Source organism: Aphanomyces invadans (genome assembly GCF_000520115.1).
Source record: "Aphanomyces invadans strain NJM9701 unplaced genomic scaffold supercont1.15, whole genome shotgun sequence".
Lineage (NCBI taxonomy): Eukaryota > Oomycota > Saprolegniomycetes > Saprolegniales > Verrucalvaceae > Aphanomyces > Aphanomyces invadans.
The window spans coordinates 241,067-262,779 of record NW_008580160.1 but is presented as its reverse complement, the minus strand read 5'-3'; the positions used below and the strand labels follow the sequence as shown (position 1 = coordinate 262,779).

Below are 21,713 nucleotides of genomic sequence, written 5' to 3'. Positions count from 1 at the left end.
GCCTCGGTCGTTACGATGTCGTCGAAGTTTGCGCCTTGTTCATCATTCGCAAGATGGGTGGCATTTCCGTGAGTTTTGTTGCTCGTCAGAATGTCGAGATCGTTGTCGATGTCGTCTTTGGTCATCTTGTGCTGGGACGCGACCATTTTCATGAGTTGATCGCGGCTGAGGGCGTCCGCACCAGGCGCTAGCGCGACCGCGGCGATGCAGATGCAGGTAATGAGGGAGGTTTTGGTGAACATAGCGAATTGCGAAATGAGCCCTGACATTTGTGCTGGCTGGGCACCACACTCGTCGCCGTGCTAGGCAACGAAACCCCTCGGTCGTTTCGCCATGGGCATATCCAAAACCGCTGCCAGTGCGACGGCGGCGAGATCCGAGGCTGCACCTAGGTGCAGCCGTTCCTTGAGATTCCCATGGCGCCTTGCCATGGCAATACGGACGCTTTGCGACCGTGGTCCTTGACGACGTGCGGCGTGACCTCCGCCGCGTAACCGATCGCTGTTCGGCACGTTCGTTACACTTCGAACAACAAAATTCACATTTGTAGACTAGATCCTGGCGCTTATTGTGAACGAGAATGGTGGTCGCTGCGATGCAATATTGGTATTGCACGTATTTTACGTACAAGGTACAAACACTTTCCAACCCATACGTCCATCCAGTGGAATGTTGGTCATTTCGAAGCCATGCGGCAAAGCAAGGTGGCGGCGATCTCGGCCGTTGTCGTCGTTGTCATTGCGTCGATCGCATCCTACAGTCAATCGACGACCGCCATGCGTCTGGAAGCCGTGAAGATAAAGAATGCCGATGCGAACTTACAGGGCCAGACTGCGCTCGTGGTTGGCGGAACGTCGGGCATCGGCGAAGGCATTGCGCTTCGCCTAGCTCAAGCCCGGGCGAATGTTGTGATCGCGGGTCGCAACGCTGACCGCGGGAACGCCATCGTGGCCAAGATGCAGGCGATCCACCCTTCTGGCACGTACCGCTTCTTGCCCGTGGATGCCCAATACATCGGGAAGATCCGAGGACTGTCGGCGGAGGTGCCCCACATCGACAAGCTAGTCTTGACTCAAGGCATTGCGACAATCCAAGGATACACTCCCACGTCGGAAGGCATCGACCAGAAGCTTGCCCTTCATTACTATGGCCGCATGGCGTTCATCGAAGAATTCCTACCGAGTTTGCGGCAGTCCAAGCACTCGCCTCGCGTCCTCTCCGTGCTGAGTGCAGGTTCCGCACCTCCCCACCAGCATTTGTCGCTCACCAGGTCCGTGTAGGTGTGCACTCACCGTACGACAACTACGTGAACGACCCCGAGCTCAAGTCGTCGTATTCTTTGAAGAACGCTGCAGACGCCGCCGGTTTCTACAACGATCTCATGCTGGATGCGTACAGCCAAGCGCCGGCCAACGCAGCGATCGCATTCGGTCACTCCGCGCCGGGATTTGTCGCCACAAATTGGGGAACTGAAATGCCGTGGGCGATTCGTATGATCCTGAAGCCGCTCAAGTTGCTGGCGAAATCCAAAACCGACTGCGGCGAGTTTATGGCCGACTTTCTCCTCCGAGACGACATGACTCCAGGAAAACTGCACTTGATGAACGCAGTGGGCGATCCGGCTCACGTCACGGCAGCGCACACGCAGGAAGCCGTCGATTTTCTCGCAGCCCATACCCTCGACCGCCTCAAGCAGATCTAGTGAGCCAAGGGACTCTGGCCCACAGCAGTAGAGAGGCTTTTTTACTGTCGTAAACTCTGGCGACGTATACAATGTGGCCGTCGATTTTGAGGAGCAGCGCTTGCGTGCGATCACTGCAACCACGTCCACCTGACTCGCCTGCAGCCATGTTCATCCAGAGATGCGGCAGAATGCTCTGGTCTCAGTCCTTCCCGTGATGGTCACAAATTGCCCACTTATCGACGGAACCCGCAGCTATCACACGCCGACCCGATGATGAACTTCACCATGTACGGCATGCCTCATGCGATAGATGAGTTCGTGCGTGGTGGGCTTCTTTCAGCGGTGCATGAATAAGTGATGCATTTGATCCTTAAAAGATGCGCACACTCGATTCATTCGCGATGGCTGTGCTCAGCTTGGTCCAGCACAGACAGCGTGTGGTGGTAGATAAAGGCGGCAGCCTCAGGAGTGTGCGCACTCGTCTTCTTCGCGACGCCGGCATGCTGATCAATGAGATGGACTCCAGACATGGGCGGGAATGCCGACGCGTCCAGTAAAAAGTCACACATGAACTCGGCACAGTCGTCCGGGGACTTTGCAAGGAAGTGCTTGAGAGGCTTGAGGGCCATGCGCACGGCCCACGGCATTTCGGTACCCCAGTTGGTCGCGACAATGCCAGGCGCGGCGTGGGCGAAGGCAATCCCTGCGTTCGCGTCCTCTTGGCTCCACGCGTCTAACATGAGGTCGTTGTAAAACCCCGCGGCGTTGGCAGCGTTTTGAAGCGTGTAGCTGTGCCGTAGGTCCGGGTCTTCTCGGTAGCCTTCGTACGGCTTGTGAACGCCTGCATTCGTGTGAGTCATGTTGTGGCTCGATACAATGGAGGGCAAACCTGCACTGAAGACAGAGAGTACGCGCGGTGACTGCGTGGACTGCCGCAGCCGCGGTAGGAACTCCTGGATGAGCGCCATACGACCATAGTAATGCAGCGCCATCTTTTGGTCGATTCCTTCCGACGTCAACGTCCGGCCTTGCAACGTCGCAATGCCTTGGGTCAGAATCAACTTGTCCACTTGCGGCAATTGATGGGACAAGCCGCGGATCCCGCCAATGTACTGTGCGTCCAATGACACGAACTGGTGGTCTCCACCTGGAAACATCGATTTGAGTTCTTTCACCACGGTGGCTCCCCTGCCGGCATTGCGACCCGCGATGATCACATTGAATTCAGCCTTCGCCAGTCGCCTAGCTATGCCTTCCCCAATCCCGGAAGTGGCACCTACGAGGAAGGCGGTCTGCCCTGGGAACCGCAACGCGCCGTTCTTTTGCTTGAGGAACGCCAGACGGCTTGCCGGCATTTCGATTTCGAAATATGGATGTAGGGATGACGATATGTACATGGCATTTTCAAGAAATATCTTCCATTTTTTGCACAAAATATGGCTGAATTTATTCGGGTTCAGAGAGAATGACACTACCATTTCCGAGAAAATGATACAGTTCGTATGAACTCGCCTGAAGAACCACCAGAGGATGTTATTGAGGACGGGTTTGAACCGGGCGGCCGTGCCGAGAACGCTAAAGCAGCTCTGCCGGCGGCATGGGACGGTGGTGAGCTACTACGACAGCCAGTCTGGTCAGCATGTGACGTACACTGACGCCATCCATGTCCACGGCCTTGTCTTCTCGCCGCCGACCACGATAAAGCCAACAACCGCCTTGGGTCTCGATTCGATCACTGTTGCCGACCCTGCCTGGAAAGATGCGTTGGTGAGCTTGGCACATGACAAACCTATCTACTTGATGTACCCTCCATGGACTCCGTCGTTGTCTCCTTTGGCTGTCGACCTCTCGTGCACATCTCCGCGCGAGGACTGGGACGACGTCCTCGAGAAATGCACTGCCGCGTCGAAACTCGGACTGCCGGTGAAGGCGACACTCACGCACGCGTTCGCATCGACGGACGTGACGATTCAACTCGCCGGCAGCTTGCTCGCGGACGCGGGTGTGGGTATCATAACCCTTGACGACAGCGTCGACAAGTTGGCGGACCAAGACAACCTGCTCGAAGCCTTTGAAGCGCTCACGTGGTGCGACGTCGTCGGTCTTCCGATGAAGCAGCGCATTGGATTCCGTGGCTCGCCGCTTGCGTCGGAGGATTTGCTGCTCCAGGCGATACAGGAGCACGAGATCAAGCACTTTGACGTGTGCCTCCAAGGCGGTGCCTACGCACTGGACCTTCTTCAGCTGACTCGAGCGTTGGATGCGGCGGGGGCCTCTCACGGCGTAGTCAGTCAATAGAATCCATCGTTTTGGCCGATTGAACCGCTTCTGCACCCGCCTCGTACTCGTTGAGAGATCACGACATGCACCTAGTGTGCACCTGCTGCACCTACATCGCCCTCGAGCATTTGGCAGTGATCTTCCTACAAGTGCACGACTTCCGTGCGAGTCCTGAGGGCTGCCCTCGTGCCTCTCGATCCCTCCGAGCACTTTTCAAGACCGGACCTGCCCGCGTGTTTGCCTCGGGATACTGGCATGCTCGCTTTCGTAGGTGCACATCCCATCATGCTCCGTCCTGCACCCATCTACCATACAAACACGTCTCCATTGCGCTTCTAGACTTGGTGCTTCAGGACGGGCGAGTTGGCAAACGCGCCGACCTCATCGGCTGACATGATAACGCTTTCGCGCGGCTTGCTGTCGTCCTCATCGTCGGTGGAGGCTTTGCTGCAACCTTCCTCACTGCTTTCATCGTCTTCTTTGTTGTCTGTGGCATCGTCGGCTTCCTCGCCGATCTTGTTGGTCGGAGTCCCCGAGCATGAAGCCGTCTCTGTCTCGTGGTACCGCGCCCGCCGGGTCCGGAATACCACGACCACGAGTACCAACAACAAACACGCCACAGCGGCGGCACCTGCGACGGCCATCGCGCGCCCGTCACCCGCCTTGAGCTTCTCCACAAAATCACTGAAACTTGTGGACGTGACAGGCCGTTCATGATCGACATGCTCGGCGACCTGCTTCTGGTACGCAGCGTTCTGGATCGGCGTCTGGCATACCGTGGAGCCTTCCTCAACAGTGATCCAGTTCACGACGCCTCCGTCCTCTTCGACATGTCCGCACGTGGTCAGTTCAAAGTGGTCCTTCGGGTTCTCTTCAAAGTGAAGGATGTACTTGCCCACCACTTGCTTCTCGGACGCGAGGCTGCATGTGATGTGCGTTACGACAGAGTACTGTTGCGGCTCCGACGGGGCAGCACCGACCAGCTTTTCAAAAGACACCCCCACGACATGCAGTTCGTCGCACACATTCGAGTTGTTGTACGCAGCAAAGGCTGCGTACGACGCTTTGGCAAGGCCACCCGAGTGACTGGAATCGATATTCTCCCACGTCGCCGTAACTTGTCCTGTGGAATTGTTGGATGTGGACGGAGATGGAGTGGAGCTCGCAGGTCCAGGTGCGGCTGCAGGGACCGGAGTCGTGTCATACGGGTCAACGCCTTCTTCGACTTCACGGGAGCCGGCTGGACACTGAGGGTAGTTGCATTTGTTCTTGGGGTCGCGCATGAGCTGAGTCATCTCGCCCGTCGTCATGTCCTCGCACACCTTGTAGTCCTCGACGCACGCCATGCCTGCTCAACTATCCACGGAAGAAGCGATGATGCAAAAGTGCAAAATGGGCACAACTTTCGAGCCTTGGAAATATCCATTTCAAAAGGTTTATCCGGATATTGGAAGAACGGAATCGGGCATGGCACTCGGGAGGGCGCGATACCAGCCACCTTCTGCAACAACCACCTCTTGCAAGAGGATGAAGACGTCTTTATCACATGCCAGCTCCAGATCGATGGAGCTGGCCATCGCCGAGCCCTCTTTGTCCGGTTTATACAGTAGAACAGCGGCGTCCTTTGGCGTGTCTATCGATGTCGACACTCATCACGACATTCGCTTTTAATTTCACTTGTACTTTGTATGCAGAAATTTCAATTATTTTAACTGAGGACGTTGCACACACCTTGCATAAAATTTCAGAGGTGATGATTCTGCGCTGGACGGATATCGTCCCGAGCCTGGTGCACATGGGATGATGGTAAGGAATGCGGCGTTTGGTGCATGGCGAGCACTTGCGGCGAATGGGACGGAATTACATGCCTACATGCTTTCTATTCAATCGTAAACTTTGCTTCCTGGTTGACGCCGGGTGTGTCCACCTTCATCTGTGCCTTCAGACTCGTGGTGGTCTCCGGTTCATCAAGTACAACCTCGTCCAGGTTGGACCCGCTCTTGCGGGCGAGTTCAATGTCTTCGTCCGAGTCGTCGTCTTCTTCCTTGCTTTCCTCTTCGTCACCCACTTGGTGATCCGTGCTGTCGCCCGCGGCCGTCGAGTGGTATCGGAATCGGTTGCGGATCATGACGAGGCCGGCCACAATGAGGCCCGCCGCGACGACGGCGGCGACAGCGGCGGCAATCACAAAAGGGTCGCCGCTTTCCAATCGATGGTAGTACTCTGCGATCGCCGACGTGTGCTCGACGTGCTCGACTTTTTGCTTGGCATAGTCGGCATTCTGCACTGGGTTCTGGCAAATTTCTGTGCCGTTGACAACGCCAATCCAGTTGGTCACGATCGAGTCCTTGACGTGGCCACACATCGTCAGCTTGAACTCGTCGACTTGGCGTTCGTCAAAATGCAGAATGTACTCGCCGCCAACCTCATCGTCGTCGTCGCTGTTGCACTTGACGTGTGCCACGACCGAGTACATCTGGCCGCCGCTCTTGGACGTGTTGCCCATAAACTTTTCGAACGAGACCAGGTCGACGTGAAATGCATCGCAGGTCGAGTTTGTGTACGTGGCAAACGCAGCAGTCGAGGCCTTCACCAACGAGTCAGGACGGGAATCGTCAATACCAATCCACTCCGCTTCTTCGCCTTCATTGGCGGAACCCATGGATTCCGGGGTTGCAGTTGTGGTAGCAGCGTCGATCGTTGTCGAGACGGTTGAATTGGTGGCAGCAACGGTAGTTGGTGTGGCAGTTGTGGTGACTTCAGGCGCAGCTGGGGAGGCCGTCGTTGCTGGCGCGACTGTACTGGTGGTAGCAGGAGTCAATATGGTCTCAGTTGTAGCTGCGGCTGCAGTCGTGGTGTTTGCCGTTGAAACGACTGCAATAGAAGTGGTGGGTGCGACCGTCGCCGATTCTGCATGTTCAGGAGCGACCGAGGATGCAGGTGGGGCTGAAGAGGTCACTTGCGTTGGATCCGAATGGGGTGTGACTGGGGCGGTTGATTCTGTGGTGGAATTCGCGGTAGGTGCTGCTGTGGAGGCCGACGTGGTGGGTTGTACTGCGGGAGCCGCGGAAGCGTTTGTCGTGGTCATTTCTGGCGCAGTTGTCGTCGAAGTCGTCGTTGGGACAACGGTGGTTGCAGTGGTCGTTGGAGCGGCCGACGGTGTTACAATGGTCACGACTGGCGTTGTCTCGCCGGCAGCAGAGGCTTGACGCGCTTCCGATGGCTCTGCCATACTTGTCTCGAGGGTGATTTCGAATGTGGTGGGAAAGGGGGACATTGTCGTATCCGGATGGCCTCGAATTGGGCAATTCTAATTGGCAGTTGGTGAGTGGAAGTGTCCGGATAAAATCCAACTCGTCATGATATGGCAGGGGGGGAAGCCCATTACATACGGACAGGACCATGGCCGACGGCACCGCCGTGCCATGTAGAGGACGGCGGTAGCATCCAGGGGAGGTCCGCATCTTTTCGCGCTGGTTGGATGCCCTGAATGGAGGGTATTGACTCTCCGGTGGGCTGGATCGGATATGCGAGCGCACGCCGACCTCGATCCCACCGTATGGCCGATCGAGCAATCGCAGCTGGGTACCATGTGGACACGTGATCGTCATGCTGAGAGGTGGGTGTGCGGACAATTATGACGAGATCATAATCATCGCTGGCTTACTCTATCGTGAAGATGGCTTGACCATCTCGTCGCGGTTCGACATCTTTCTTGCGCTTGCCAATGTAATCCAATGCGTCGTTCTCGGTGGGAGTCTTCTCATCTTCCGACTGCTCCTCGAGCCGGCGGCGGCGCTCCTCCGCTTCCCGCGCGCGCTCTTCAATGCGACCCGTGGCAACCTCCTCGAGGATGCTTCGCTCCATCTGCCTTCGCTTCATCGCTTCCAGCCGTCGCCGACCGATCACAACTGCAAACCCAAACGCCAACAGGACAATGCCCGCGACAGACGCAATGAACAGGTACAGCACGGTCGGCTTTCCCATGAGGGCAGCTAGGTCCCCAAACATACTTGTCGAAGCGGTGCTAACTCCTTCCTTTGGGAGATGCATCGTGTGCTCGAGAGGTTGCTGGATGTACTCGCGGCGGCCCTGCGGCGTCTGGCACGTCGTCGTGTGGTTGCGCTTGGTCAGCCAGTTCGCCATTGTGCCGTTGGCCCACAGGCCGCACCGTGTCAACTCGGCTTTGCCATCATGAGTCGAAATGTCCAGGACAAAAGTGCCAGACGTCTGATTCACACCTCGCAACGTGCAGTTGACCTCCATGACGACATGGAACAGGGCTAGTTGCGATGGGAGGTCCGCGCGTTCCGCGGCGGCAATTCCGACAGCGAGAGAGTCACACACGGACGAGTCATTGTACATGTGGAAGGAGCGAAGAGCTGCATCCGAGATTTCCCATGGAATGGAAGAATCGGCGACGGTCCAATTCAGATTCTCGGGCGTTTGGGAATGAGACGAGTTCGCCACGACCGTCGAAGTTGATGCAGTCTCGATGCTTGCAAGTTCGGTCGGAGCGTCGGACGAGGGAGAAGATGTCTCGGGCAGGTTGTCAGCATCGCGACACGGGTAGAACTTGCAGTCGTTCAATGGATCTCGAGACACGAGAAGGCCGCTCCGACAAACGTATGTGTCCGACATGCATGCGATCTTTACGTTCGACGGGGAAGCGTGGCTTTGTGCTGTTGTGATTGGAGAGACACGAGTGTCAACTGTGCTTGCAGCAGTTGGGGGAGCTGGAGTTGTCGTTTGTGAAGTTGTTGACGTCGGAACAATCGTCGCGGGTGGTGCAGTTGTCAAAGCAATCCCCGCAGAATCGGTGGGAGTGGACGATGGCAGCGCCGTTGTTGACGATAGCGGATGAGTCGTGTCGGCGTGTGTGGTCTGTCGGGTAGACTGTTCCGTGGACGAGCTGTTGGTTGCAGTGATGTTAGGATTTGTGGTCGGTGGTAAGATGGAGGCAGTGGGAGCTAGAGGTGTGGCGTTCGGCGTAGAGGTTTCTGGAGAGGCTTTGTCCTGGGCAGCGTGTACCGCTGCAGTCGTCGACGGCGCAGCTCCAGGCGGCGGAGCCGTCGGCATGGTGTGTAGAGGATGGTTCCAATTCGGTTATGCTGGCGCTCTTCCCAACCTGATTGGCTGCATGAACGGGATGTCTCCATTAAGTGCGTAAGTGTTGGGCTGTACAAGTACAGTTTACATGCGAGGTCTGCCAAGGCAAGTCGTACTTAGCGCACGCGTCCTTATACTTCAACTTGTTGCGTCTGGGAGCCAGGCCGAGTTGTGGCATGCGTATGTTTTGCGTGTAGCAGAAGCGTACAGGCATTTGGCCAGTGATGTTTGTATGGACATACTGGTACAGCTCGTCTCCTTCACTCGAAACATATATCGCCGAATCCCGTTTGTTCGTTCCAAACGCGATGGACATCGCGATGTGCATCCGATTCCGAGTATTGACAGGACGTGTGCACATGGGGATGGAGACTTTTTTCGGTCCTTTTTCTTCTGCCCCGATGCTGGCTTTGTGATACAGGTATTATTATTTTTGTTTTGATTTTTTTTGGGGTAACTCGTTGCAATGTGTGTCCCGAATTTCGCTCGACCTACTACTACTCCGACTACTAGTCTTCTACTACAAGGCCATTGCGGGGCCAACACTATGCACTCGTATCAGTTCACCCGTCTCTCCTCTTCGCGAGAGTGGTGGGATCAGGTCCTGTCTCCATGCGGACGGCATGGAGCCAAGCACGGACGACGGTCGAGACCGGACGGCGGCGGGCACACCATGAGCCGCTCGATCCGAGAAGGCTGACGATGGCTCCGACATGTCCCGACCGCCACCGCAGCCCGTTGAGAAAGGCGGCAAGTGGGAAATACTGGGACAAACACTGTATTCGAGTGCAACTGGCATCCCGGCCAAAAAGATCGAGACCACTTTACGAGTACGCGCATGTCGGGCACGATGGTCCCGTCCGCCCGCGGCGTCGCGCTGGTCTCTCAGCGCCTGGATAGTCTCCATGGCGCCAAACGCGGGTGCGGTGGTCTGTCAGGTTACTACCTCAAGCTTCTGTTTGCGGCCGGGTTTGGATGGGCGATGGACTCGATGGACACGTTTCTGTTTACATACTGCATGAAGCACATCACGATGGAATTCAAGGCGAAAGGCCGCGACTTCACGTCCCATGAGCAGGCCATTCTTGGGTCGTCTGTCTTTGCTGGGTCGTTTGTCGGCGCGTTTCTCTTTGGGAGTCTGGCCGATCGATTCGGACGAAGGCCGGTGTTCCTGTGGACGATGGTTGTGTTTCTCACGGGCATGGTCATGTGCGGCCTCGCCGACAGCTACGGCATGCTTCTCACGTTCCGTTTTGTCACGGGCGTCGGTCTCGGCGGCGAGCTTCCCGTCGCGTCGACGCTCGTGCAAGAGTTGTCACCCAAAGCAATTCGCGGCCGCGTGATTGTGTTGTTGGATGGGTTTTGGCCCGTGGGTTGCTTGCTGGCGGTCGCGTTCGCATTTGAGCTCATCAAGTACCTCACTTGGCGCCATGTCTTCTTTGTCTCGACGGCTCCCGTCGTCATCGCGATCATACTCCGCGTGATGGTGCCCGAGTCGCCCAAGTGGCTCGCGTCCGTGGGCAAGAACCACGACGCGAACCGAATCGTTCAGGACATCGAGATCGCCCACGGCGTGTACTCGTACACGGCCAAGCTGGACGCACATGTCGATGACCCAACCGCGAATGTGTTTTCGTACCGCCATCTCAGCACGGTCCAGCGCGTCGCGCTGCTCTTCCGCGGCGAGTACCTCAAACGCACGGTCGTGCTCTGGATCGTGTGGTTCGGCATTGCGTTTGTTTACTACGCCATCTACGTCTGGCTGCCCAAAATCGTGTCGACCAAGCCCGGCGCGTTTGACATCTACGGCACGCCAGCGTCCATGTACGTGATCTTGGTGTTTCAGATCCCGGGGTACTTTTCCGCCGCTTACGTCGTCGAAAAGATCGGGCGGAAGCTGACGCTTGTGCTCTTCCTCTTTTGCTCGTTCGGGTCGGCGCTCATGTTTGGGTACGTCGACCCGACCGAAGTGAACTTGATGACGACGGGGTCGTTCATGTCGTTTTCCATGCTTGGCGCGTGGGGAGCGCTGTACGCGTACACGCCAGAGAACTACCCGACCAACATCCGCGCGATGGGGGCGTCGTACCCGTCGGGATTCAGCCGCATTTCCGCCATCGCTGGCACGTACGTCATGCCTATGCTGGTCGAAGCCAAGTGGTCGACGGAATCGATCATGTGGCTCAACGGCGCAATCCTCATCGCGTGCTGCGTCATCTTGTTTGTGTTTGGGTACGAAACGCGGGGGAAAGACATTGACGACGTCCTTGGCGTTGGCGAGCCCGTCGTCGACCTCCCCAGCAGCCTCAGCGACCTCCTCAGCCCGTACCCCGACTTGCTCGAGTAAATGAACCCATCTAATTATTCTTCCATCGGCATCGCTGCATCCCTTGCGACGTTTCCACCTGGCCTCTCGCGCCGATTGAGTTAACGACTGCTCGGTATCTCCCCGCCCACGACAGCCCCGACCAGGATGCTTCTGTGGGTCAGCTGGTCGCGACCCCAGTAATGGGTCTGTGTGTGGCCTGTCGTGCCCGAATCCATCCGAATCGTCGCCGAGAGGTCGCACATGGCGGCTCATGTGTGACGGCGCCGATTCATGTCCGCTAGAGGGGTCGCAGGGGAGTGTCAGCCCACGTCACAATGGGCCCGAGTCATCGCTGGCCGTGTCGGCTTCTCGTTAGCCACAACGATAACATGGACGAAATGCCCGTGGAGATGGAAGAGGATGTGCGCCTGCACTCTTGAGGGCACTTGGTGAAGGGGCGGCGAGCGCATGCGCCGCCATGTCCCTGTACCAAGTTGTACGTTGTCCCAAGATCGTCAACCCCGACTTTTGCCCAAATCGTCCCACTTGTATAAAAATATTAAAACTACGACGTTTTCATTGGCTAATCATGGAAATTCTTACATACACTTGGCTTCGCTCGTCCACACATTTTATCCAATCATCAACGTCGACTCTACTTTTTATTAAATATCGAACATGGGTTCTGATTGGACGATCGTGTCGCATGTTGATCGATGGGATTTCACTGCCAACAGGTTTTACCCAAACGATTGTCCTACACCAAAGTGCCGTACAAATGGTCGCGGCATGCTGTCTCGAAAGGCCATCTGTGCCGTCCCCCGGTTCTTCTCGCGGGCCATCCACCTCATCCGCAAGATGTGACAGATTGCGACGGGATCTGCGTCAACATGGCCGTCATCTTGCAGTCGACGGCGCTTGGGTACTGTACAGGTAACGACGGTGTCGTTTTGCCCAATTCGAAGTGATCGATGGGACAAACCCGATAGCAAACGACAGGAACCAGCGCCGCGCGACCTTTGCTCGTCATTTTGCAACTCGCCGCCTTTGCCCAGCATGGCCGACGTGCGGAGCATCACACAGCGCCTGGACAGCCTACCGCTGACGGGCTTCCTCTGCATCAGCGGTCCTTATTGGGCCCTCCTCTTCAAGACCGGGCTCGGCTGGGCCTTCGACGCGATGGACGTGTTTCTGTTCACGTACCTCGGGACTGCGACGGGTGGCAGTGGTGGCTGGATGAAGGAGCTCAAACCGACCGCGCATGAAAAGGGATTGCTCGGATCGGCGTCCTTCGCTGGGTCGCTCGTGGGCGCCGTCTTGTTTGGCCAGCTCGCCGACATGTACGGTCGCAAGAATATGTTTGCCATGACACTGCTCGTGTTTATGCTGGGAACACTGTTGTGCGCGACTGCGTCGGACGTGGACACCATGCTCGCATTCCGCTTCATCGCGGGGATCGGTTTGGGCGGTGAATTGCCGGTCGCGTCGGTTCTTGTCCAAGAGTTGGTGCCGACGGCCGTCCGAGGCCGCATCATCGTTCTGTTGGAGTCGTTCTGGTCCGTCGGGTGCATGCTCGCCGTGCTGTTGGGTCTGGAGCTTGTCAAGGTCGTGAGCTGGCGCACCGTATTCTACCTGTCATGCATTCCTGCGCTGTGGGCGATTGTGATCCGTTTCTGGATTCCCGAGTCGCCCAAGTGGCTGGCTTCCGTGGGTCGGTCGGCCGAGGCCGAAGCGATCGTGGAAAAGATCGAATGCGCCCACGGGGTGTCGCCCACGACGGGCGACATCAAAGCCGACGTGGCTGGCGACTCGATCTGGTCGACGCTCAGCCCTTTCCAACGCCAACTCGTGCTGTTTCGCGGCGAGTTTCTCGTGCGCACGGTCGTGTTGTGGACGGTCTGGATCCTCATTGCGTTTTCGTACTACGCCATCTACGTGTGGCTGCCGACGATTCGCGGCAAGGAGAAGGGCGGATTCAACATCAACGGGTCGACGTGGGACATCTTCTTCATCGTGTTCTGGCAGTTTCCAGGGTACTTGTCAGCTGCCTACTTGGTCGAAGTCATCGGGCGCAAGAACACGCTGGTCGGGTACCTCTTGGGCTCGTTTGCGTCGGCGCTGGCGTTTGGGTACGTCGAGAACACTCAGTGGAACCTGCGCATCGCGGGTGCGTTCATGAGTTGGTTCATGCTCGGTGCATGGGGAGCGTTGTATGCGTATACGCCAGAAAACTACCCCACGGGCATCCGCGCAACAGGATGCTCGACCCCGAACGCGTTCAGCCGCATCGGCGCGATTGCTGGCCCGTACGTGATGCCGCTCATGGTCGAAGCCGAATGGTCGAGTCCGACCATCATGTGGATCGCGGGAGGCATTCCCATGCTGCTTGCCGCGACCGTACTGCTCCTTCTCGGCTATGAAACCCATGGCCAGGACGTCGAAGTGTGTCCTCGCGTCCAAGCGATCGTCAAGAACAACGCGGGCGGCGACCATGTCGCCGTCGCCACGCCTGGCCATGACTTTTGAACTAACCAGAAAAAGATCCCTTCATCGTCCATGACGGCGCAGATCTCGCGTCCAGGTTAGGTCGCATGGCGCTTGCCACGAGCTGGTCTTGATGGATGCCCTCCATCGCGATAGTCGATATGTCTCGGTGGACCACAGGTCGTGGTGTCAAGGCATCCGTCCGCCTTGGCATTGTCGACGTCCTCCAACGCGCGCCGACGTTGTGTGGGACGTCATGCGTTTTTGTCGCGAGTTGCAGTTGCGGCCGAGGTGAACGGGGCCGTGCCGCGTGCTGCTGTGGTGGCGTTCTGGGCCGATGCTGTCGAACGAGTTTCCACGAGGTGTTTGGGTATGCCGCGGCGCGCGACGCAGAAACATCGGCGTTCTCTTCCAAGGTTTTGTTTTGTGTCGCGCACTGGATCGGGCCAATGTCGCGACCCGAAAAAACTGCACTTTGCCGACGATGAGGATGCCGCCGCTGACGCAGGACAGACTTGGTCGTATGGGCATTGCGATATCCGACTCGGATGTCGTGCAGACGTGGTCTCACCGACTGGCATGACAATTTGCCTTGGACCATGTCAACTTGCGTCGCTTCAGAGCGCCATGATGGCAGGTCGACAGTCGCGAGCGCCGAACTCACGGCAACAAAACGTTCTTGTGGGTTGGAAGCCCGCATGCCGAAACGAGACGTGCCTCCTCCTTCTCGTGAGAAACACGGCGCGTTGTAGCTTTCCGCCCAACTCGGCGGCGGTGATGTGGCGCTGCCGGACTTTTTGCCACGATAGCGATCCGTTCCCTCTGTTTGGCCTCGAAACGGATGGTTGTCATGGACCTCCTCCATCGGGGGCAATTGGCTTGTTTTGCTTGTGTCGTTGGCGTCCAGAAGGAGTGCTGGAGGCTCAAGTGTTTTCCACAGCGTCGAGGCGATCGCGCAGTCGAGCGCCATGTGCTGTTGACGCTGTCGATGTAGTGTTTGCGTCTGCGTTTCAAAATTCGGAAGCGGGGACGCCTCGTTGAAGGAGCAGCGCGATGATCTCGTCGATTGCATTCCATCAGTGGTGGGTGGTGGCCATGATTGTTAGGAGCATGACGACGAAGGGCAGCGCTGGAAGCATCGTCGCCGCGCTGGATCTCACTTAGAGTGTGGTAAGGTCGACCACACATGGTGCTTGATCCTGGATGGGCGGAGGCAAAGCATTCGGGGAAGCAAGCGTGCGTCGACAACCAGGTCGCCCTTCATCTCTGGTCGCCAGCACTGCGCACACTTTCGATGGAAACGCTTGATGTGCCTGCGTGAGTTCATCCATGAGATCTGCCGATCGTGCCACACCCATCCGTGAAAGTGAACGCGTAGCGGGTGACGTCCGCACATCCTCCACCGCCACGCGCGCCAGTTCACAGAGAGGAATGTCGAATTGTGTGAAGAGCAGGTTGCTGTACTTGGCTTGCTCGGGAGGGGGCAATCGATTCGACGCCTTGTGGATGGTGATCCCGTTGGGTTTCGAGACGGCCTCGTCTCCCGTCCGTCACGTGTGCTGTGTGAATACGTGAGGAACGCGAGGGGGCCTCCGACTAAATGGAATCATTGGGTCCTGCATTTTCGTCACATTTGGTTTACTTTCCTCCATGGTCTTTGGATCTCCGCCGCGGCCGTGGTGTCGTCGTCCACGCAGCGCCATGGCGCAACAACAACGCGCGACACTGCTTGGAGGAAACCGTTAATGCAATTTGATACTATAACTATGATTGGCTAGAATGATATCAATTTCAATTTGGATTGGTTAAAATAGTCCTGGCATATGATTGGTCCACCTGATCTAGAATCGATTTTGATTGGCTGTTACTTGTCGCCACATCAGCAACCGGTCGACAGAGAGCTATCGAGACCAATTGTGCCTACCCCATGCCGTCCCCGGCGATGGGTTTGCCAAAGTGGTTGACGCACTTGCCGATGTTATCCGATATAACTGCGTTGGAGCTACAGCTGCGTGGCATCGAGCTACCTGGTCCTGTGCAGACGACCCATGTTTCAAGGGCGTGCCGTTCTGTGGACTCTGGTGGCATGGCTAATCGTATTTCTGGCGTCCTCGCCACGCTGTGTTCGCGATCAAGTTCTTTGCTTGTCGTCGGCCACAACGCAGGCGACGTCTCGCAGTGGTGTGCCCGAAATCTGTCGTGTGGTTGTTGCCTTCATATGATCAACCCGCAGGTGTTTTTCCCACGAAAAACTTCCACAGGTTGCAAGTGAATCTCCTTTGGATTGGCTCAAATACGCTGAAAAGGAAGAAATATCGACGACAAATCATATTTTATTGACCAATCACAGCATGCATTCGACAAACGATCGTCTGTCACGGCAAACGTTTTGCTATTCCAGTGATCGGATTGGCTAAAACTTGAAATTGTTGGAAACATTTGCATTTCTTTGGTGTTTTTGGTCCCGACAGAGTCTCCTATCCCCAAATTTGGGCGAATGAACTTTCGAGGAAAAGTTACACATCTTGAGTCATGGGGGTCGACGAACACCCGACCGAGAGCTCGACGACGGAGGTGCCGCCGAGGTCGTTCACGATGTGCTTGAACCCAGGACGGTCCTTCGTGTACAAGGCGCACCTGGCTCTGCATATCGCGTCTGGCACGGAGAATGCGACAAACGCACCACATCATCGAACGCTGTGCTGGCTGCTCGAGGACGGCACACTCACGTGGACAACTTGCAACGAGTCCGTCGCAACTGTTCACTGCCGCGATGCGTCGATTGATGCATCCGATTTCCTCAACGAACGCTTCTTCATCACAACGATGACGGATGAAACGTACACGTGCTATTCCAAGTCGCGGCTCGAGCGCGATGCGTGGATGCACGCGCTCATGGCCACATTGAACAACAACGCTCCCAAATCTCCTACTCACGATGACTCGGCCGGAAACGCGGATCGCTTTGCTGCGTGCGCTGCCGCCGTCTGCGATACACTGACAGCGTGGGCATCGGTCCTGACGGACCTCATCGAGTCACCCTACGGAATGTGGAAAGAGACGCGCCATTGGCGGCGGTTTGGAGTCGCAGAACGGCGGCCCTACATGGAATTGCAAGCAAAAATGAACTCGACGGTCGAAGTGGACGGACTGAGCCTTGTCATGGGGCTATTTGTGTACCACCAGAATCCCATGATGATCGTAACCATTCTGTGCCAATTGGCCCGACTCATGGACACTTGTCCGAGCCAAATCGAGATGTACTGGCCTCAGATTCTGCATTGGGGCATCACCTTCTACTCAACGTCCCAGTCGGTCAACATGCAGCTCTTTTACCTCGCCTTCGTCGCGGGGGTGTGCCGGCGGTCCCTTCCTCTAGCAATCAAGTCGTCGTGGGAATGCGACGCCGCCAAAGTCGGCGCATTGGCTGACCCGAGTCGGTACGCTGCCATTTCGCTTATTCAATGCTACACGAGCATGCTCAGCGTCACGGACAACAACACAGTGACGTCCGACATGGTCGACACGTTGTTTCAACGAAGCAGCCTCGAACCCGAGACATCGAAAGCCCGGCAACTCCTGCTACAGTCGCTCTTCACCGCGACGTCCTCACTGCTTTGCAACCACCCAACTTCGAGCCCGGCCGTCACCAGCGTGTTCGGGCAATGGCTGGGCGCGACCACCGCCGAGGCCATCGACACGGTGCGCGATGCTTGGCTCGTGCTTTCAACGTTCGTGGATCCGTTGCCAGCCCCCACCCATCGAGTTCCGCCGTCGACAAACGCCGAAAGCCTGCGCGGGCGCATGGTCAATGCCGACGACATGCTCGAGTGGCTCCAAGAGTTGCAGATGGAGACGGATCGCGGGTCTGCACAATCCCACGCGGCCCCCCTCGTCGTGTTTCGAGACACAATGCACATCGTCAACTCGTTGATTGTGGCCAGTCAGAACTTTAAACTCCAGTTGGATAACCCGCGGGACCGGAAGAAGCACCTCCCGGCCGTCCTCGAGCGGCTGCGCGCGACCATGCCGGCCCACGCCATGCTGCCCCTCGACGACCCGTGCTGGATCACGGACGTCATCGTGAACGAAGGCACGGTCTTCTCGACCAAAGCTAGAGCTCCCACGATGGTCTGGTTCGAAGCGGTGCACGTTGCGCCATCGAGTGACGCTCGGGCGCCAGTGGTTGCGCTCAGCCCTGTCGTGTATTTATCCGACGTCCTTCTCGCAGACATCCTGTCCCCGATCGCCACGACGATGGCCCGCACGTCGTCCCGCGACGTGTCGATGACGGAAACCAACATGTCCGTCCTCGATTCGTGTGCGATGCACGGCGCGGACGACGCGTCGATCGTGACCGCGATGCAGTCGTTTGCCGACAAGAAGCGCCGCATCCGCACCAGTCGCGCGAATCATGCAAACGTACAGTGCGTCGTCGATCTCGTGCCGCTGACATTGCGTTGGGTAGTTGCCACCAGGATGGGACGTGGTGCCCGTCATCGCCAAGAGCTTCGACGACATGCGGCAGGAAGTGTTTGTGATGCAGCTCATGCATGTCTTCACCGACATCTTTCGATGTGAAGGGGTCGGCGACCAGCTCTGGCTTCGCCCGTACTCGTACGCCAACCCCCTTCTCTCCCACGACGTCACTCCATACGCAGGATCATGTGCTGCGGCGACGATTGCGGCCTCATGGAGGTCCTCACCGATTCCATGTCGATCTCGGATGCAAAGAAGCAGTTTCTCGCGGCGGCCCCGCCAGGGTGTGCGTCGGTATCCCTCGTCGATGTTTTCGTCCAGCGATACGGCGACCCCGACTCGACCACGTTTGCGGTAACGCCGACCGTCGCATGTGCGCGCATGAAAGCGATTCCCGGCAGGCTGCGCGCAGGAACTTTACGCGGAGCCTCGCGGCGTACAGCTTGTTTTGCTACGTCCTCCAGGCATGATATGTGCGGTAGTCCGTAGTAACAACGCCGTGTAGATCAAGGATCGCCATAATGGGAACGTCATGCTCCACGCGGAAGGCTTCGTCATGCACATCGACTTTGGGTTTTGCTTTGGCACGGCCCCAGGCGGAGCTTTCAGCATCGAAGGCGCCCCATTCAAGCTCACGGACGACATGATCGCGGTCATGGGCACGTCCGGCATGGCCACTTTCCAGGCGCACGTGGCGGAAGGGCTGGTCGCGCTGCGCCGGCATGCAACCCGAGTCGGTCGTTCTGTCATGGTTGCGTGTCGCTCATGCTCGATTAGATCATGTCCCTCGTCCGCATGACGTCGCTGCAATCTCCATTCCCATGCTTCCAAGGAGACAACGCCGTCGTGTGCAGACGCCTGATGGACCGGCTGTGTGTCGATGTCGCTGACGAGGATGTCGTGAAGCAGCATGCCGTCGCGCTGATAGCGCGCAGTGCCGGCAGCGTTCGCACTAAATTGTACAGATGCCCCGCTTTGCATCAAGTGCTGACTGGACCTTTGGTAGATACGACCAGTTTCAGTATCGCAGCAACGGGTACATGGTGTAATCAATCGTCGTCGCGTCCTTGGCGATGCTTCTTCTTCGAGTGCTTCTTCTTGTGGCCCTTTTTAGACTTCTTCTTGGGAGATCGACTGCGCTTTCGCTTTTTCTTTGGCGGCGACTCATCCCGACGCCGCGATGGCCGGCGATGGTCGTCGTCGTCGCTGCTACTGCTGCTACTGTCGTCGGAAGACTACGAGTCGGAACATCACGTGTGGTAAGAGCATGCATGCATGCGTTCACACGTACATCGTCCTCTTTGGGAACAGCCACGTCAAAGTTGCGGCACTGGAACGTCAGGTGCCCCATCATCCCGCACTTTTTGCACGCGCCGCGGGATACATTCTACAAGCGAAACACGTGAAAGAGAACGTCACCACACCACTTACCGCTTGATTCGACAGCGTTGCCAACGCCATGATGCCCTTGGCACGTTCTCGCGTCGCTGCTTCGGCTTCTTCAGCCTGCTGCCGGTTTTCTCCCTGTTCCATCGTGCAGAATCACCGCGACGACTCGAGCCAGGTCTTCCCTACGTACCTCCTGTGCATATGGATCGTATCCAATCGTTTGGGTCCATATCCCCGTCATCTTGAGCGCGGAGCTACTACTCATGCGGTTGTTGTGAGGTAGAAGCGGGTTCAGGCCCTTCCTCGACCCGCCGCGGCCTTTGCCGTCGCTCTTGCGGTCGCCCATGCGGCGCAAGTCCACGAATGCCACACGCCTATTGGCTAAAATAAATGAATTTAATCCAATCATGCTGCGTTTTGGTTTTGATTGGTTAAATATTTGAACAGAAAGAGCGCGGATTCGCTCAATGAGAACTCGTCGTCATCTTGGTTCTCGCCGTCCCCACGATTCGGCGGCATGCGTCCAAGCACGATCAAGGCCTTGTGCGTGCTTTGTCTTCGCGCCGCAACTTCTAACTCGTCGTGGCTATGCAGGTACAAGATGCTTCTTCGAGATGTACGAAAGATGGCTGCTGCCCCAGGATTCCGCCTGCGGGAGTCACTCGTGCCAGAGCAATGGGGGCACGGCACACTGTACCCCGCGGCCCGTGACCCAACGACTGCATCTTCGTATCTCTCCGGTGACGAAAAGGCGCGTTGGACGAAGCTGCAGAGGTTTCTCGCTCCTTGGAGGGGACAAGATATTGACTTTGTCGAACTCGTGCGCACCAAATTCCGTTCTGGCGATCCGTCCCACCTGGACGACCTCATGTGGGCGGTGCAAGAAGTTTCGCATCAGCGCCTCTTGGCCGAATCCTCCAGTGGTAGATACCTCTTCCTATGCGTGTGTACTTGCATGAAGCTTGCTCACCAGTGAACAAAACCGACGACATCCTCATTGAAGCCACGGGACGGTACCTTCCCCAGCACTCGGATCCATCGGCCAGGCGGTTTCGATACACATACCGCATCCGTGTGTTCAATGAAGGGACAAGCACGATCCGAATCACGGGACGACACTACATATTCGACCACGGCAACCAAAAACGTGAGATTCTGCCGCGCCATTCGCCGCAGGTGGTGGGTCTCACGCCCACGATCAAGCCAGGTAGACTCGTCGTCGTGTCTTCTATTCACGCGAACATGACAGGAGAAATGTTTGAGTACGCGAGTGGCGTCGACTTGGAGACGATTGCGGGTTCCGTTCGTGGCTGCCTCCACGCTGTACGCGTCGAAGTCGACGGTTCGGAGACCGAGTTTGATGCGATCGTGGCCCCATTTTCGCTGCAGCCGACGGTCTTGGATGCCATGATGTTGCAGTAAGAATAGACAAGTGATCAGTATACGTGCTCGTCTGGAGGCGCTGTGGGCATGTCGAGGGTGCGCAGACTCATGTCAAAGAGTGCGAGGCAGACGACTCCGACGACCCAAACGGACACCGCTAACGGCAGTCGGGCGAGCAACGGACAGATGGCAGCTTCAGCGATGCACGCAGCTTTCGAGAGATTTGGGAGGTGGATGGCCAAACTCCAGATGATAAACAGCCCAAGCACGACGAGCACGGCCGCCGCGGCCGCTGCCGACGATGCTGCATCGTGCCGCATTGTCAAGTTGAATCCAGCACGGCGCAACTTGAACGTAGCTGGCCAATCCATGCGGAATTATAACTTTCATTACATTTGGAATATAACACTTCAATGCATGTCAACATATATGCATATCGGTATAGTATAACTCTTGGAAGTGGGAATTCTAACAACGTACATTTGGTACCACAGAGGGCCGACAGTACGTGGACAACTGTACGTACTGCCCACTTGGCGTTGTCGTGCGTTCGATTATCCGTTTATAGAGGATGCCTCGCTTGACTTTTCAACAAAT

At 56.9% G+C, this 21,713-nt stretch overlaps 12 protein-coding genes across 13 annotated transcripts; 7 read left to right on the top strand and 5 right to left on the bottom strand.

Annotated features, from left to right (window-relative positions):
* Positions 1–682: 682 nt before the first annotated feature.
* H310_07753 (hypothetical protein) lies at positions 683–1,799 on the top strand. Its single transcript, XM_008873242.1, has 2 exons — positions 683–1,233; positions 1,281–1,799. The coding sequence occupies exons 1-2, from the start codon at positions 690–692 to the stop codon at positions 1,700–1,702; spliced, it is 966 nt and encodes a 321-aa protein (XP_008871464.1). The 5' UTR covers positions 683–689; the 3' UTR covers positions 1,703–1,799.
* A 219-nt stretch (positions 1,800–2,018) lies between these two features.
* On the bottom strand, positions 2,019–3,050 carry H310_07752 (hypothetical protein). Its single transcript, XM_008873241.1, has 2 exons — positions 2,574–3,050; positions 2,019–2,525 (listed from the first exon to the last, which is right to left on the bottom strand). Exons 1-2 carry the CDS (start codon positions 3,037–3,039, stop codon positions 2,077–2,079), a joined length of 915 nt encoding a protein of 304 aa, XP_008871463.1. The 5' UTR covers positions 3,040–3,050; the 3' UTR covers positions 2,019–2,076.
* A 37-nt stretch (positions 3,051–3,087) lies between these two features.
* Positions 3,088–5,348, bottom strand: H310_07750 (hypothetical protein). Its single transcript, XM_008873239.1, has 2 exons — positions 3,491–5,348; positions 3,088–3,435 (listed from the first exon to the last, which is right to left on the bottom strand). Exon 1 carries the CDS (start codon positions 5,308–5,310, stop codon positions 4,300–4,302), a length of 1,011 nt encoding a protein of 336 aa, XP_008871461.1. The 5' UTR covers positions 5,311–5,348; the 3' UTR covers positions 3,088–3,435; positions 3,491–4,299.
* On the top strand, positions 3,110–4,098 carry H310_07751 (hypothetical protein). The gene has a single exon (XM_008873240.1). The coding sequence runs from the start codon at positions 3,215–3,217 to the stop codon at positions 3,980–3,982; it is 768 nt and encodes a 255-aa protein (XP_008871462.1). The 5' UTR covers positions 3,110–3,214; the 3' UTR covers positions 3,983–4,098.
* A 421-nt stretch (positions 5,349–5,769) lies between the features above and the next one.
* Positions 5,770–7,209, top strand: H310_07749 (hypothetical protein). The gene has a single exon (XM_008873238.1). It carries the CDS (start codon positions 5,778–5,780, stop codon positions 6,678–6,680), a length of 903 nt encoding a protein of 300 aa, XP_008871460.1. The 5' UTR covers positions 5,770–5,777; the 3' UTR covers positions 6,681–7,209.
* Positions 7,210–7,559: 350 nt separating this feature from the next.
* On the bottom strand, positions 7,560–9,080 carry H310_07748 (hypothetical protein). The gene has a single exon (XM_008873237.1). It carries the CDS (start codon positions 9,041–9,043, stop codon positions 7,628–7,630), a length of 1,416 nt encoding a protein of 471 aa, XP_008871459.1. The 5' UTR covers positions 9,044–9,080; the 3' UTR covers positions 7,560–7,627.
* A 740-nt stretch (positions 9,081–9,820) lies between these two features.
* H310_07747 (hypothetical protein) lies at positions 9,821–11,453 on the top strand. The gene has a single exon (XM_008873236.1). It carries the CDS (start codon positions 9,912–9,914, stop codon positions 11,418–11,420), a length of 1,509 nt encoding a protein of 502 aa, XP_008871458.1. The 5' UTR covers positions 9,821–9,911; the 3' UTR covers positions 11,421–11,453.
* A 901-nt stretch (positions 11,454–12,354) lies between these two features.
* Positions 12,355–15,597, bottom strand: H310_07745 (hypothetical protein). The gene is made up of 2 exons (XM_008873234.1): positions 13,476–15,597; positions 12,355–13,429 (listed from the first exon to the last, which is right to left on the bottom strand). Exon 1 carries the CDS (start codon positions 14,935–14,937, stop codon positions 13,909–13,911), a length of 1,029 nt encoding a protein of 342 aa, XP_008871456.1. The 5' UTR covers positions 14,938–15,597; the 3' UTR covers positions 12,355–13,429; positions 13,476–13,908.
* Positions 12,367–14,245, top strand: H310_07746 (hypothetical protein). The gene has a single exon (XM_008873235.1). The coding sequence runs from the start codon at positions 12,438–12,440 to the stop codon at positions 13,905–13,907; it is 1,470 nt and encodes a 489-aa protein (XP_008871457.1). The 5' UTR covers positions 12,367–12,437; the 3' UTR covers positions 13,908–14,245.
* An 800-nt stretch (positions 15,598–16,397) lies between the features above and the next one.
* Positions 16,398–19,393, top strand: H310_07744 (hypothetical protein; the record flags this gene model as incomplete). The annotated part of the gene is made up of 7 exons (XM_008873233.1): positions 16,398–18,287; positions 18,334–18,482; positions 18,527–18,698; positions 18,746–18,808; positions 18,850–19,077; positions 19,122–19,303; positions 19,351–19,393. 7 exons carry the CDS (start codon positions 16,398–16,400, stop codon positions 19,391–19,393), a joined length of 2,727 nt encoding a protein of 908 aa, XP_008871455.1.
* On the bottom strand, positions 19,394–20,079 carry H310_07743 (hypothetical protein; the record flags this gene model as incomplete). Its single annotated transcript, XM_008873232.1, has 4 exons — positions 19,394–19,579; positions 19,636–19,731; positions 19,776–19,868; positions 19,924–20,079. The coding sequence occupies 4 exons, from the start codon at positions 20,077–20,079 to the stop codon at positions 19,394–19,396; spliced, it is 531 nt and encodes a 176-aa protein (XP_008871454.1).
* A 125-nt stretch (positions 20,080–20,204) lies between these two features.
* Positions 20,205–21,493, top strand: H310_07742. Of its 2 annotated transcripts, XM_008873231.1 has the most exons (4): positions 20,205–20,276; positions 20,328–20,656; positions 20,707–20,940; positions 20,983–21,493. In XM_008873231.1, exons 1-4 carry the CDS (start codon positions 20,251–20,253, stop codon positions 21,153–21,155), a joined length of 762 nt encoding a protein of 253 aa, XP_008871453.1. In that variant the 5' UTR covers positions 20,205–20,250; the 3' UTR covers positions 21,156–21,493. The 2 variants fall into 2 exon arrangements, with proteins under 2 accessions (XP_008871453.1, XP_008871452.1); XM_008873230.1 differs by having other exon boundaries at positions 20,707–21,493.
* Positions 21,494–21,713: the final 220 nt, after the last annotated feature.

Excerpts from the sequence above, each read along its gene's own strand:
- H310_07753 (XM_008873242.1), top strand. The coding sequence starts at position 690 with ATGCGGCAAAGCAAGGTGGCGGCGATCTCGGCCGTTGTCGTCGTTGTC. Across the intron at positions 1,234-1,280 it reads CCTCTCCGTGCTGAGTGCAG|GTGTGCACTCACCGTACGAC; the intron begins GTTCCGCACCTC and ends AGGTCCGTGTAG.
- H310_07752 (XM_008873241.1), bottom strand. The coding sequence starts at position 3,039 with ATGCCGGCAAGCCGTCTGGCGTTCCTCAAGCAAAAGAACGGCGCGTTG. Across the intron at positions 2,526-2,573 it reads ACTCTCTGTCTTCAGTGCAG|GCGTTCACAAGCCGTACGAA; the intron begins GTTTGCCCTCCA and ends ACACGAATGCAG.
- H310_07751 (XM_008873240.1), top strand. The coding sequence starts at position 3,215 with ATGTTATTGAGGACGGGTTTGAACCGGGCGGCCGTGCCGAGAACGCTA.
- H310_07750 (XM_008873239.1), bottom strand. The coding sequence starts at position 5,310 with ATGGCGTGCGTCGAGGACTACAAGGTGTGCGAGGACATGACGACGGGC.
- H310_07749 (XM_008873238.1), top strand. The coding sequence starts at position 5,778 with ATGCGGCGTTTGGTGCATGGCGAGCACTTGCGGCGAATGGGACGGAAT.
- H310_07748 (XM_008873237.1), bottom strand. The coding sequence starts at position 9,043 with ATGCCGACGGCTCCGCCGCCTGGAGCTGCGCCGTCGACGACTGCAGCG.
- H310_07747 (XM_008873236.1), top strand. The coding sequence starts at position 9,912 with ATGTCGGGCACGATGGTCCCGTCCGCCCGCGGCGTCGCGCTGGTCTCT.
- H310_07746 (XM_008873235.1), top strand. The coding sequence starts at position 12,438 with ATGGCCGACGTGCGGAGCATCACACAGCGCCTGGACAGCCTACCGCTG.
- H310_07745 (XM_008873234.1), bottom strand. The coding sequence starts at position 14,937 with ATGCAATCGACGAGATCATCGCGCTGCTCCTTCAACGAGGCGTCCCCG.
- H310_07742 (XM_008873230.1), top strand. The coding sequence starts at position 20,251 with ATGCGTCCAAGCACGATCAAGGCCTT. Across the intron at positions 20,277-20,327 it reads CCAAGCACGATCAAGGCCTT|GTACAAGATGCTTCTTCGAG; the intron begins GTGCGTGCTTTG and ends GTGGCTATGCAG. Across the intron at positions 20,657-20,706 it reads CTTGGCCGAATCCTCCAGTG|TGAACAAAACCGACGACATC; the intron begins GTAGATACCTCT and ends CTTGCTCACCAG.